Source organism: Sinohyriopsis cumingii, chromosome 17, assembly GCF_028554795.1.
Source record: "Sinohyriopsis cumingii isolate HCF-2022 chromosome 17, ASM2855479v2, whole genome shotgun sequence".
Taxonomy (NCBI): domain Eukaryota; kingdom Metazoa; phylum Mollusca; class Bivalvia; order Unionida; family Unionidae; genus Sinohyriopsis; species Sinohyriopsis cumingii.
In genome coordinates this window covers 110,916,780-110,932,356 of record NC_142977.1, presented here as the reverse complement: position 1 = coordinate 110,932,356, position 15,577 = coordinate 110,916,780, and the positions used below count along the sequence as shown (strand labels likewise).

General features: G+C 35.2%; 1 protein-coding gene across 2 annotated transcripts in view; it reads left to right on the top strand.

Annotated features, from left to right (window-relative positions):
• LOC149779668 (ATP-dependent translocase ABCB1-like) overlaps nt 1-15,577 on the top strand; it is a 142,764-nt gene that overhangs the window by 115,421 nt on the left and 11,766 nt on the right. For both annotated transcript variants that reach the window (XM_089940489.1, XM_089940490.1), the window contains 4 exons: nt 5,806-6,047; nt 9,171-9,333; nt 12,073-12,270; nt 14,614-14,820. In XM_089940489.1, coding sequence (XP_089796615.1) covers nt 5,806-6,047; nt 9,171-9,333; nt 12,073-12,270; nt 14,614-14,820 — 810 coding nt within the window. The remainder of the gene's footprint in view (nt 1-5,805; nt 6,048-9,170; nt 9,334-12,072; nt 12,271-14,613; nt 14,821-15,577) is intronic.

Here is a 15,577-nt window from a genome sequence, read left to right as displayed (position 1 = left end):
TTGACCATTGCTTCTTCAGTCTTGAATTGCTTCTAGACTTTTAAATGCATGCTTTCCAGCTTGATTATTTATAGCAGCACATGCTATATTGTTACACCTTACTGAAAACTGGCCCAACTTAAGGAAACAAAATTGACTGCCTTACTGAGTTGGTCTTGTAAGGTCTGCATACATTACATGTATACAAGGAAACACTGTTTATTTTATAGTTGGTGTGCATTCATTATGATAAGTTTTAAAGAAAAATTAACTGCCTATGACAAACTGATTTTAGTGAATGTAAAATGAGTAGAAAATTTGGAACTTACAAGTTCAAAGTTGTGCTTCTTAGCAATTTGTTTATTTTTTTCTCTGAGTCATTCACTTCATCTTTGCAGGGGATGTCACTGTTATTTCTTAGCTCTTCACCTGTGAAAAGCTGTAATTGTCTGTTGAAGGGTATGATATCTCCATATGGAAAAACAAGATGGTGTTAGGTTGAAGGGTATGATATCTCCATATGGAAAAACAAGATGGTGTTAGGTTGAAGGGTATGATATCTCCATATAGAAAAAACAAAATGGTGTTAGGTTGAAGGGTATGATATCTCGATATAGAAAAAACAAGATGGCATTAGGTCAGCCCATTTAGATTTCTTGTCAGTATCTCCCACACACATGAAAAGTCAACCCTGGAAGATTTATTGTCAATATCTCTCACACACACATGCTAGGTCAACCTTTTACAATTTCTTGTGTCTCCACACATATGGAAAATCAACCCTGGAAGATTTATTGTCAGTATCTCCCCCAAACATGTAAAGTCAACCCTGGAAGATTTGTTGTCAGTATCTCTCACACACACATGCTAGGTCAACCTTTTACAATTTCTTGTGTCTCCACACACATGGAAAGTCAACCCTTAACGATTTATTTTCATTATGTGTGACACATGTGGAAAGTCAACCCTGGAAGATTTGTTGTCAGTATCTCCCCCAGACATGTAAAGTCAACCCTGGAAGATTTGTTGTCAGTATCTCCCCCAAACATGTAAAGTCAACCCTGGAAGATTTGTTGTCAGTATCTCCCACACACATGGAAAGTCAGCCCTGGAAGGTTTGTTGTTAGCATCTCCTACACACATTGAAAGTCAGCCCTGAAAGATTTGTTGCCAGTGTCTCCCACACACATGGAAAGTCAGCTCTGGAAGATTTGTTGTCAATATCACCCGCACACATGGAAAGTCAGCCCTTAAAGATTTGTTGCAAGCATCTCCCACACACATTGAAAGTCAACCCTGGAAGATTTGTCGTCAGTATCTCCCACACACATGGAAAGTCAGCCCTTAAAGATTTGTCGTCAGTATCTCCCACATACATGGAAAGTCAACCCTTAGAGATTTGTTGTCAGTATCTCCCACACACATGGAAAGTCAACCCTGGAAGATTTGTTGTCAGTATCACCTGCACACATGGAAAGTCAGCCCTTAAAGATTTGTTGCAAGCATCTCCCACACACATTGAAAGTCAACCCTGGAAGATTTGTTGTCAGTATCTCCCACACACATGGAAAGTCAGCCCTTAAAAATTTGTTGTCAGTATCTCCCACACACAGGTAAAGTCAGCCCTTAAAGATTTGTTGTTAGTATCTCCCACACACGTGGAAAAGTCAACCCTGGAAGATTTGTTGTCAGTATCTCCCACACACATGTAAAGTCAACCCTGGAGGATTTGTTGTCAGTATCTCCCCACACACATGGAAAGTCAGCCCTGGAAGATTTGTTGTCAGTATCTCCCACACATGGAAAGTCAGCCCTGAAGATTTGTTGTATCTCCCACACACGTGGAAAGTCAACCCTTTAAGATTTTGTTGTCAGTATCTCCCACACACTTGAATGTCAACCCTTAATGATTTGTTGTCAGTATCTTCCACACATGTGGAAAGTTAGCCCTGGAAGATTTGTTGCCAGTATCTCCACACACATGGAAAGTCAAACCTTAATGATTTGTTGTTGGTATCTCACACATGTAAAGTCAGCCCATAAAGATTTGTTGTCAGTATCTCCCATGCACGTGGAAAGTCAGCCTTGGAAGATTTCTTGTCAGTATAAATGTTTGTTCCATTGGATCAGCAGATATATGCCTTTCTTGAACTCGAAATGGAATAATTCCTGGCAAATTCATTATATAATTCAAACCATGTGGAGTTGGAACATCAATATTCATTTCACTCAATTTATTCCTCTAACCCTGTATTACACACATACCACTCCACCTATACCCTTTCCCTCCACCCTTACATTATACTTAACTGCTTGTCAAATTTTGTATAGTGACTGGAAACTAACAATTGATGAAGAAAGACAAAAGTTGTGATATTTCATGGTCCCATGAAGTTGAATATCGGTATATCATAAAATAATATAATCTCAAATTGTGAATGAACATATTTTTCAGAATGTTTGTTCCAGTTTGTGAATGAATATATTTTAAAGTATTTTGTTTCATGTTGTAAATGTATATACCTACCAATGCCTGATAGTAAGCACCACAAGAACTTTCAAAACCTGTTGCAATTAATTTATCACCAATCCTGGGTTTTTTTCTTCATCCATTGTACAAATAAAGGGTCATATATTCACAATCATGCTATACTAACATTTTATTTCATATGTATTATAGTGTCTCAATACAGGTATCTCTGTATGGGGTAGATGTTTGCAACTACAGTTCCATTAATGTGAAAATGATCTTAAATTGGCATAAATTATTTTGGGATCAAGCTTCTGTTTGATATCCAAGTATGTCCTAGATTTACCTTTCAGAGAGAGTAATCCTGGTGCCTTTACTGAATTATGTTATATACATTGTTTTTAGATATCATTAGTCAGGTAATACAATATCATGTTAGGCTGTCTTAGATAAATTTTGATAGCATTTTTATATCATGCTTACATTAACAATCAGTCTGTCAACATTGCAAAACTGTCTGTCTCAGCACATATAAACCCTATGCTGAATTGTATAGATATTGCCAAGAATGTTCATAATTTCACCTTACTTAATACTGAATCAGGCACATTTCCAAGACAGTTCTTTCAATTGTTCTGGAAGGAAAGAAGCCTTAGCAGATGGTACAAAGAACAATTATGCAATTTTGGTGTCTTCAGTACTACATTTTAGTTTTTTTGCTACTGCTCTGGTAACAAATAAAATTGATATGCGAATGGATTTATATCATTTGCTGATCAGTTATCATCCTTTACTATCTGAGATAGATAGACATAAAATGTTCTTCCCAGTTTGTAATGATGCCATACATTATTATCCTGTCTAGTAATTCACTCATCAGACACACCTTGTCTGCTATTGTATGCAATATGTCAGTCATGAGACACCTTGTCTGCTATTGTATGCAATATGTCACTCATCAGACACACCTTGTCTGCTGTTGTATGCAATATGTCAGTCATCAGACACACCTTGTCTGCTATTGTATGCAGTATGTCAGTCATCAGACACACCTTGTCTGCTATTGTATGCAATATGTCAGTCATGAGACACACCTTATCTGCTATTGTATGCAATATGTCACTCATCAGACACACCTTGTCTGCTATTGTATGCAATATATCACTCATCAGATACACCGTGTCTGTTATTGTATGCAATATGTCACTCATCAGACACACCAATATGTCAATCATCAGACACACCTTGTCTGTTATTGTATGCAATATGTCAGTCATCAGACACACCTTGTCTTTTATTGTATGCAATATGTCAGTCATCAGACACACCTTGTCTGCTATTGTATGCAATATGTCAGTCATCAGACACACCTTGTCTGCTATTGTATGCAATATGTCAGTCATCAGACACACCTTGTCTGCTATTGTATGCAATATGTCAGTCATCAGACACACCTTGTCTGCTATTGTATGCAATATGTCAGTCATCAGACACACCTTGTCTGCTATTGTATGCAATATGTCACTCATCAGACACACCGTGTCTGTTATTGTATGCAATATGTCACTCATCAGACACACCAATATGTCAATCATCAGACGCACCTTGTCTGTTATTGTATGCAATATGTCAGTCATCAGACACACCTTGTCTGCTATTGTATGCAATATGTCAGTCATCAGACACACCTTGTCTGCTATTGTATGCAATATGTCACTCATCAGACACACCTTGTCTGCTATTGTATGCAATATGTCAGTCATCAGATACACCTTGTCTGCTATTGTATGCAATATGTCACTCATCAGACACACCTTGTCTGCTATTGTATGCAATATGTCAGTCATCAGACACACCTTGTCTGCTATTGTATGCAATATGTCACTCATTAGACAAACTCTGTCTGTTATTGTATGCAATATGTCAGTCATCAGACACACCTTGTCTGCTATTGTATGCAATATGTCACTCATTAGACAAACCCTGTCTGCTATTGTATGCAATATGTCAGTCATCAGACACACCTTGTCTGATATTTTATGCAATATGTCAGTCATCAGACACCTCGTCTGTTATTGTATGCAGTATGCCAGTCATCAGACACCTTGTCTGTTATCACATGAAATATATGAGTCATCAGACACACCTTGTCTGTTATCCTGTTCATTGTCTCACAAGCACCAGATACACCTGTTTGCTATCCTGTCCAATATATCAGTCATCAGACACAGCATTGCTGTCAGCTAGGACTTGCAAGATTAAACATAAGCAGCAGTTATGAAGATATCTTAATAAATAAGTTACATCCACCCCTGGAGAGTGTCAATATAACTGCCAAAAAATATATAAGTACACTGAAGTCAGAAGAACTAATCTTAGCACTTATAACTTTATTTTTCTTTATTCACGAAACAATAATGATTTATTACCACATACATGCTGTTATATGTACATCATGATGTAATTCACATACCATTGCCCAGAATGTTAAGAAACACAATTGTCTTGTGACTTTTGTTGACTTTGTAGTTGTACACTGTCTGATCATATGGATTATTTTAATAAAATTTTGAATTGAATGGAGTTGATGGTTTGATTATTGATGGCTGAGCCTTTCGTAGTGGCAGGTAATTGTGAAAATTTCTTTGATTTGTCTCTTGTGCAAATTTCACTACTTTATATGCTCATATTTTTGGTTCATATTTAAAATTTCACTTAAATTAGACAAACAAGAATGGAGTTATTGCATTGTGAATTCACACATTATGTAATGTGTCTAAGTGCCAAGCCTATAATCATTCACCCATGTAGGTCACAACAACTTAAGCACAACTGGTGGCATTCCACAATGGATCACATTGCGACAGGTGACATTATGTGATGGATCACATTACATATATTGTCTGGGACAAGATCAGCTTGCCATTCTTCATAATTTAAACTAAAGAACATTTGACTGATAGCTGGCAGTGAATACATGAATTAATTAATCAATTACTAAAAATGAATAGTGCTATATTCTGCTTGAGACACCAGATTATGAATGTAATTAGGTGTCAATAACTGGTCATTGTACTACTTGCATAATTTGTGGCAAAGTTTCCATTTCAGTCTTTTCATATGACATACCATACTGGCATTTATGATATCTTAGAAGCCAATCAGCTGTAATACATTTTCAACAAAGTTAGCAATATTTAATTGTTTTCTAGCAAACTGTCTTGATGAGCGATTATATAACATTTTGCTATAATCTGCCATAAATTAGTTAGTTTTGTCCTTTCATTGACTAGCGCCATGTGGAGATGATTGATAAATGTGTGGACTTGTTTGATACAATTTCCATTTGTTCACAGGTTGCTGTAGAAGGGGTAGAAAATATTCGGACTGTTGCTTCACTAACAAAGGAAGAAATGTTTTACCAGAATTACAGGTTAACCCTTACAGAACCCTATAAGGCAGCCCTGAAAAAGGCCCACGTGGTTGGTATTACCTTCTCCATATCACAAGCCATCATCTTCTTTGCCTATGCCACAGCTTTTTGGTTTGGAGCCTGGCTGATCAATCGAGGGGAAATGAAATATGTGGATGTATTCAAGTAAGAACACTTAGATTTTTGTGTGAAATTTTACAGATAATGCTAATCCTGTAGTGAGAAAAGAATAATAAAAATGGTTCAAGGAAATAAGAGTTGGAAGGCACATCAAGCAAATAATAGGTTTTGTGTTATGTCCCCTAACTCATGTTAGGGTGAGGGTGGAATATATAATAAAAAGGGTGTAGATTTGCTATGGTGAGCTATGTAAATGGCTGCAGTTTAAAATTATGTGCAGAGGTTTCTTGTAAGTCAGAGAGAACCGTGTTAGTACATCATAGCATAGTATGTAGACATTCAGCAAGCAAATCCCCTTTCATTATTAAAGTAGGTCACTGTTATCAGCATGTTGTGCTTCACTAACTCCGGTCACATATTGTTTTAAGTATACTTCTCAAGCTTAGTTCATGGATAGTATCATCAATCTTGATGATTTTATGCATATGATAGTCATCAAGCTTGATGATTTTATGCATATGATAGTCATCAAACTTGATGATTTTATGCATATGATAGTCATCAAGCTTGATGATTTTATGCATATGATAGTCATCAAGCTTGATGATTTCATGCATATGATAGTCATCAAATTTGATGATTTTATGCATATGATAGTCATCAAGCTTGATGATTTTATGCATCTCTCGTATCCACACCCTTAAAACTAAAGGTCACTGACCTGAATTTCATCTTTTACTGGTTTAGGTCATGTTTTTTCATTAACTTGTTACCAAATAGTTTTTTCTTGCACCAAATATATATATATCGTTATACCTGTATTCATGCAGATTGCTGACGGGATGCATCTTGGCAGGTATTACATTATTATCACAAATTGAAGTCACTGTGACCCATAATCATTGTTTCACTGACTATTATTAAATTTTGTATTTCAAGTTATTTCCAAAGCCCTTTTTGATGCTGAATCATCAGACTGGATGATTATATGATTATAACCAATTTATGCTGATGAACCCTTACACCCTATTACTATATATTTTTGCCCCCTATATATGTACTGTTATACCTAGATTCCATTACTTGATGAAGGAATGCATTAGGATGAGTTATTTTTACACCATCATCAAAAAAATTCTTCCCAGACTTTGGTTAAATTTTGTTTTAATTTTATTTCTCAAGCTCTGTTCATGCTTGAACAATCAAACTATATGATTGTACACATCTCTATGTGTATCATACCCATTCAACAAAAGATCATGGCAACCTACATTTCACGTTTACTTATTTAGGTATTTGTGCTCAGCTCATAACTGCACTCAGTATATAAACTTACACCTAGAATCATTATTTTTTGGTGAGGTATGCATCTTGATGAGTACTACCCCAATATCACAAAAGTGGGTCACTGTGACTAATATTTCATGATTCACTGAAATGATTCACTGACCTAGGTTCAGTCACAAGCCCATTTCATGCCAGAATCATCAAACTTTATGATTGTATGCATCTTTTTGAGTATTACACCAGTGTTATGTTTTTGCATTTACTTCTTTTACCTCTTGTATACATATAATTGGATACAGTTCTCTTAGTTCGAGTCTCTTAAAACCAAATGTCACTTTGACCTGCAGTGTATGTTTTACTCACGTATGTTAAGTATCTGTGCTTAGCTCTTGACCGTGTTGGCTAGTTCATGATATATACAGCTCTTTTATGGCCAGTGCAGTTGGAAATTGGAATAAATTAATTTATTAATTTAATTTATAAGTTTGATTTAGAAATTTTAAAGTAAATAAATTTATTAATTTAATTTATAAATTTAATTGATACATTTTAAAATAAATAAATTTTAATTTATAAATTTAATTTTTAAATTTTAATTAATTTTATATAGTAAACTTTCCATATTTCCATATTAATTACTATATATGCATATTATGATAACTTGCCTTCAGCAGGTTAGCTGTGTATTGGACGTGAAAATGAGCTTAGGAATTAGATGAGTGGACTACATGCATTCTACAGAAGTCTCTGTGGCTAATCAAAGTAATTGTTGATGCATGAACTTTGATTTTGTTATTGCTTACTGAGAGCTTGTGAACCAGTAAGATTGGCTTCTAGGAGTAGACACTATTTTTGCTTGTGTATCAGATTTTAAGAACAGTAATTTTTAAAATAAATACAAATGAAACATTACCTTTGATTTTTATCAACTCATAGTACATTGAAAAAAACAAATTGCAAAAATATTTTAGAAAAGTGTCATTTCATTGTCAAAATTATTTTAGTCTGAATTTTATTTCTGCATGATAATGTGGCCATTAGAAACTAGAGACCACTACAAACTACTAGTTTTCTTCTACAAACGCCATAATTTTTCATAATTTTTTAATGAGCAGTTTTAATATTTTTTGTTGTTCAATGGTTCAAGTCCAAGTCCTTATGTTTATAATCTCCAGGTCCTTATATTACGTTTAAAAATTCCGAGCCCTTATCTGAGTCTTTATATTATGTTTATAAATTCCAAACCCTTATATTATGTTTATAAAGTCCAGGTCCATATATTATGTTTATAAAGTCCACGTCCTTATATTATGTTTATAAAGTCCAGGTCCTTATATTATGTTTTTAAAGTCCAGGTCCTTTTATTATCTTTATAAAGTCCAGGTCCTTATATTATCTTTATTAAAGTCCAGGTCCTTATATTATCTTTATAAAGTCCAGGTCCTTTTATTATCTTTATAAAGTCCAGGTCCTTATATTATGTTTATAAAGTCCAAGTGCTTATATTATCTTTATACAGTCCAGGTCCTTATATTATCTTTATAAAGTCCAAGTGCTTATATTATCTTTATGAAGTCCAGGTCCCTATATTATCTGTTTAAGGTCCAAGCCCTTATATTATGTTCATTTAGTCCAAGTCCTTTTTTTGAACATCATCAGTTGATGCATCCTATGGAAAACCACTTGCCTTCATTCTCTGTTTTGACCTGCTGGAGTGTGCACCTTGATATCCTGTTGTTTCCCCATCTAAATATAATTGTTTCCCACAGCATAATTATTGTTTGTTGAGTCGTTAATATCATGGTTAATAGAAACTGCAGATTCCATGAAAATTGGGAATCCCATGAAAAATTCTGAATTTACCATTTTTGACTTTTTCAGAGTCTTCTCAGCCATTGTCTTTGGAGCCATGGCAATTGGTCAGGCCAGTTCATTTGCTCCTGATGCCGGCAAAGCTTCTGCATCAGCAGGCCATATCTTTGCTTTACTGGACAAAGTGCCATCTATTGATGTGCAGTCAGAAGATGGTCTAAAACTTACTGAGGTATATTTAATTTCTTTCTTTGCCATGAAAACATGGATAAAATGCTAGTGTCTCTTTTAAGATGGGGTGTTCTTGTTATTGTTGTTCATGTCCACATAGGTGTCATTGTCAGGATGTTTGAAGTTCGCTTCACATCTTGATAACTTGCATGAACAGTCATGAAATATTATGCCCAATCAACACACATATATCCAATCCAACTTGAAACAACACAAACCCTATTCCGCTGTTGCTTAATGCACCAGCAGATATGGGTCTAGGTTGTTTACTGAGAATCCTAAGAAATGGCATAGACCCAGATGTGCCAATGTATTATGTAATGCAAAAGTGTACAGTAACTTCATCTTGAAGATAATAATAATAATAATGAGGACTTTGTATAGCGCCTAATCTTTAGAAGCTCTAAGCACTTTACAACATTAGACAACACCTATAAGATAAAAACATATAATAGTATTATTACAAAAACAAACACCATGAAATTAGAAAAAAACATTAAAAAATAAAAAATATGCTGAGAATATTTCAGGTAGGAAACATTATTAGATCTTTAAGTTTGTTCTTGCAGTCGAAATAAGTGAGTTTTGAGAGCCCTCTTGAATGTGATTACTGTGTCTTTGTGTCTAAGTTCAGTGGGCAATTCATTCAACATTGCTGGGCCTTGGTATGCAAAAGAACGCTGTCTATATGACTTTGTTTTCATAGTGGGAATAATGAGTATACGATTGTCAGAGGAGGAGTGTAAGTATCTTGCTGGTGTGTACACATGGGTGAGATCGGATAGGTATGTTGGACTAGAGTCCGACAGTGAAACGTAGCACAGAGAACAAATTTTGTGTTTGATTCTGGATTGAATGGATAGCCAGTGTAGGATACAGAGCAGAGGGGAGGTGTGTTCTGATCGTGGTACTCTTAAGTATGATCCAAGCAGCTGTGTTTTGAACATTTTGAAGTTTCTGGAGTAGATATTGAGATGAACCAGACAGAACTGAGTTACAAGAGTCCAGTCTTGAAAGTACTAATGAACACACAAGTGTTTTAGTGGCATCAACTGAAAGATATTTGCGAATTGAGCTGATGCGTCTCAGCACAAGATATTCAGCCTTGCATATGTTCATGACATGTTGGTGCAAAGTGAGAGTACTGTTCAGAGTAATACCTAGGTTTCATACTGATTGTGTGAATTTAATGTTGGTGTTGCTGATATTTTTTGTTTGAGGTAAGGGATGTGAATGAGAAAGTCTTTGTGTTGTGATCAGAATGGCCTCAGTTTTATCATCATTCAACTGTAGCTTGTTACATGTCATCCTTGATTTCACATCAGAAATGCACCTCTCTACACCTTGGATTGTAGCATCAACTTCAGTTGGGTGGCTAGATTTGTTTATTTGGGTGTCATCAGCGTACAATTGGTAAGACAGTGGATGATGATCTATGACACTTGAGAGCAGCTGAGTGTACAGAATGAAGAGAACAGACCCCTGTGGAACACCACAACATAGATCAACTGGGCTGGAGTGTATTCCATTTGCAGATAAAATTTGTGTCCTGTTGACCAAGTAGGACTTGAACCACAGTAAGGCTGTATCATGAATGCCAAATACATGCTGGAGACGGTGAAGTAATATATCATGGTCTATTGTGTCAAATGCTGCAGACAAATCAAGGAGGGTGAGGACTGTAATCTTTCCGCTATCCAGTGTAGAGAGAATGTCATTCACTACTTTTAGAAGAGTAGTTTCAGTACTGTGGCAAGGGCGATATGCAGATTGTACATTGCTAAAAAGACTGTTTGAATTTAGATGAGATACAAGCTGGGATAGAACAACCTTTTCTAAGATTTTTGATATGAATCGGAGATTAGAAACTGGGTGGTAGTTCTTTAAATTGTTATGGTCTAGTGTTGGTTTCTTCAGCAGAGGCTTTACAATGGCAGTTTTGAAAAATGATGGGAATTTCCCAGATGAGAGAGAGGTATTAATAACATCAGTTAGCGAAGGCAATACTGGATCTAAGCACTCAAGCAGCAGTGATGTTTGAATTGGATCAAGTTCACATAACTTTGGTGTACTCTTCATCAGGATTGTACATACAAAATCCATAGAAACAGGTTCAAATGCTGCTAATGGTTGCTGCTCAAATTCTTTATCTTAACTGTATGGTGACGATGAGTCAGTTGAAATTTTGGTGTCTCTAATGGTTTGTACTTTGTCATGGAAGAAATTTGCAAACATGTTCAGAAGGATGACAGGAGAGAAGGTAGTTGGAAGTGGTGTTGATTTGTTCCTGACATTAGCTTGTTAGTAATCTCAAAGAGCTCTTTGCAGCTGGAACTTTCCATGATCTTAGTACTGTAGTGGGCTGATTTCGCTGATCCACATCTTGCAACAGTAACATGCTCTGCATACTTTATTTATAAGTTCTGTTTTGCATTTATGCTGATCATCACAATATAATTGCATGCATTTTGAGGAATGATGTTTTCTTTTTCAAAAGTAGACCATAATGACCTATTATTTTCACTCCATGAATTATATTAAGCTTTTGGAACATGCAGTTGTAGATAATAAGAAACCAACATTCCACAGAATTCTAGTTCTCATCCTTTACCCTTTTTTGTTCACACCTACTCTCTTTCTTTGTCAAACACATTACCAGATCATGACACATGCCTTAACAATGCATTATCTCCTCCATCACAGAGTAAATATTAATTTTCATTCATTTTATTTTCACCAGGGACAGTTCACAAGCAAAGTTGTCTTTAAGGATGTAAAGTTCCGTTATCCAAATCGACCAGATGTCACAGTTTTGAATGGATTGGACCTTTCTGTGAATCCTGGGGAAACAGTTGCCCTGGTGGGAAGTAGTGGATGTGGGAAGAGCACAACTGTGCAGCTGACTGAACGTTTCTATGATGTAGAGGACGGAGTTGTGGTAATAATGTTTGGGTCTTTCCATTTTATGAAACAAACATGATGCAGCCAGTCTGATCCATTTTTCATATGTTTTCTCTTCAGTTTTGTGCGCACGCACACGCACACACAAGAAACACTAAAAACATCTGCCAATAGAAATTCTTCATTTCAACATGTTTGAATGATGGGAAAAATATACAGAGGAAAAATATTAGAGGAAAGAAAGAAGAAACAATTGATAAGCAGTCTTAAAATGGATAAACTACATATCAATTTGTGGCTGCCAACAAAATATACAGAGGAAAAATATTAGAGGAAAGAAAGAAGAAACAATTGATAAACAGTCTTGAAATGGATAAACTACATATCTTTTTGTGGCTGCCAACAAAAACCAAGAAGTGATTATAATACCTATCACACAAAGAACCAAGTTATTATGTATATCAGAGTTTTTTATATGCTATTGGACAAATGTTTTATAATTGGCAATCTGGATCGGTAATTGGCTTGACCATATTAAAGTTTCTAGCAATTATTTAGTCATTAAGTCTTAAAATCATTTCAGTTCATTATGAAATGAAAAAAGTTGTTAAATCTAAATATGTAAGCAAATATGTGACTGGAATCGCTTGAAGATGAGATCACTGCATCCACAGAATATGAAAAAGGATAAAAAGTTGTGATAAAGAATAAATACCTGTATCTGTACTAAATAGTGTATAATTTGTATATATAATATTTTTATATTATTTATATTGTATTTTATTTGTATATTATTATTGCTTATATATGATAGTATTCAAATCAAGGAAGTATATGACAAGAACAATAATGAATTTTCAATAACAGTTAACCCACTGAAGTCAGTCATGTTCTAAATTGTCAGTGATAGGCTTGTCAAATTCTTTAGTGCCTAAAATAATGCATGGCATACTTTGCTTGAAAATTTTTTTTTTATGATGGAATAATTGTGTTCTAATACTGTAGTATTGTGCAGCCACAAAGTGAAACGTGTGTATCACATTGCACAGGGCATGGGTGCCAGCATTGGTTTTGATAATTTTAAGATTTTTGTGTTGAAACTTTCAATATCCATGTACAGAAAGATCATATCCCATCATGCTTTGCATGCAAGACATTGTGTATTTGGGACACTTGGCTTTATAGATGTTTGTTATATTGCTGACACCACTCACCAAAATCAACAAAGATGATCCAGCATTTCAGTTGGTGATTTGTTTCAGTTGAAATTGCAAATTTAGGAATACAGTTTGTAAGGGCAAGTCCTGTTGACACACAAGCATTGCATTGCTGTGTAACAGCTTAATACAAGTGTAATTTATTTTCAGGGTTGTACAAGGAGATTTAATGGGGGTCCCAATTATTCCATCAAATATGTTACTTAATCACAATCCATTAGGGATTTGCTGCCTCCAAATCCAGCCAGCTGAGAAAAACATTTTTCTGTGCATATCTTATAAAGTGAAAGGGAAGCAACTATAACAGGTTAACTCCCCTTTCTATCTGCTCGGTTGCTACTGTTATATCGAGCTTAAACCAGTTTTTATTTTCATTGCCACATGCTAAGATGTCCTCTAAGCAATCTATTTTAAATTTATATAAATTTTATAACAAATTTAATCATCAACATTCTGTTTTCAATAATGCGGTAAGTCAAATTGTACTTGTTGGAGGAAGCATTTCTTAAAATAAATTGTGTTTCTCCGATATTATTTGCCTGATCACATTACAAATAATCCCTCCCACCCTTCCCCACAATGTGAACATCCATTAAGATGTTGCTCAAGCAGAAAATGTAGTTTAAATGAGATATAATAGTACAAACCATGTATGTAGAAAGGGGAGTAACCCATGAGCTGCTTCCCTTTGCACACACACACACACACACACACATATATATTAGACAAAAGTACCCATGTCCATCTTTCGTGGGTGTTGATTTGGAGGTAGTAATGAAACTTATTCCTAATGTAATGTGATCAGGTAAGTGTTCTTGGAGAAACATAATTTACTTAAAAATTTGCTTTCTTAAAAAAAAGAAGTCTAAATTCCTTCATGTAATATTAAATCACATAATTTTGAATGAATAAAACATTGACATACATGAATTATTAAAGTGATTGTGAATAGATAATAGTAAGGAAATAATTTGAATCGGTGGAGATCCAGAATTCCATAGAGCAAACAGTATTTCTGTAAACAGAATATCCAGAATATCAAATTTTGGGTAAAATTGGCAATTACTTTGGGCAGTTTTGTATCAGCCAAGTGCTTTTTATTTAACTTTGTTTAAAAATTTAAAAGAAATACCATAATAAAATATGAATGTTTTGTATTCCAGTCCCTTGATAAATATAATCTGAAAGATCTGAACTTACATTGGTTGCGGTCCCAGATAGGGATTGTATCTCAGGAACCTGTTCTCTTTGGTACATCTATCGCAGAAAACATTGCATATGGGGACAATTCTCGCACTGTTACCATGGATGAGATAATAGCTGCAGCAAGAAAAGCCAACATCCACACATTCATTGAATCTCTACCACTGGTAAGTTACTGCATACATCTTTGCTCAATTTGATTGTAAGCCGATTGCACAAACCCTTTCTCTGTGATTGCATGCTCTTGGGTTGGCATCTCTACCATTGTCAGAGGTACATATTGCTACACTTTTCCTTGAACAGCCAATATGATGATATTAAGTAAATTTCCAAATTCCACTTTTAAATAACAAATGTTTTCTTTTAGTAGTGGAAAATGTTTTGGCTGAGATCTTAGTATATCTTGCTTTATGCCCATGTTCAGTTATTGTTTTTTTAGGTTTCCTCACAGTAATGGTCCACAGTAAAACATGGCATCATATAATATATATAATATGAGTAATAGCATGGATACAGGGGCCCCGAATGGCCAAGTGGTCTAATGCGCTCACCGTTCCGGATCACTGTCATCTCACCTCTGTCTGCGTGGGTTCGAGTCCAAGGCTCGGCTAACGTGTTTACGTGGGAAAGCCTGCCAGTAGCTTCTCGTGGGTTGGTGGTTCATCCCTGGGTTTTCCAGGGTTCTTCCTCCACCAGTTATACTGGCCGCCATGTATAGCCTATCTTGTGCAGAAAAATGGCATTAAACCCTAGAACAACAACAACAATAGCATGGATACAAAATAATGGGCTTAGTTTTAGTTATTTATACTCTTCGAATTTCATTTAAGTTTAGTTCTTAGGTCATTAAAACCACTTAATATAATTTGTATCTTTATGTTTAGCATATTCAGTTACGTTTGTAAAAATAAATTACCTCAAATG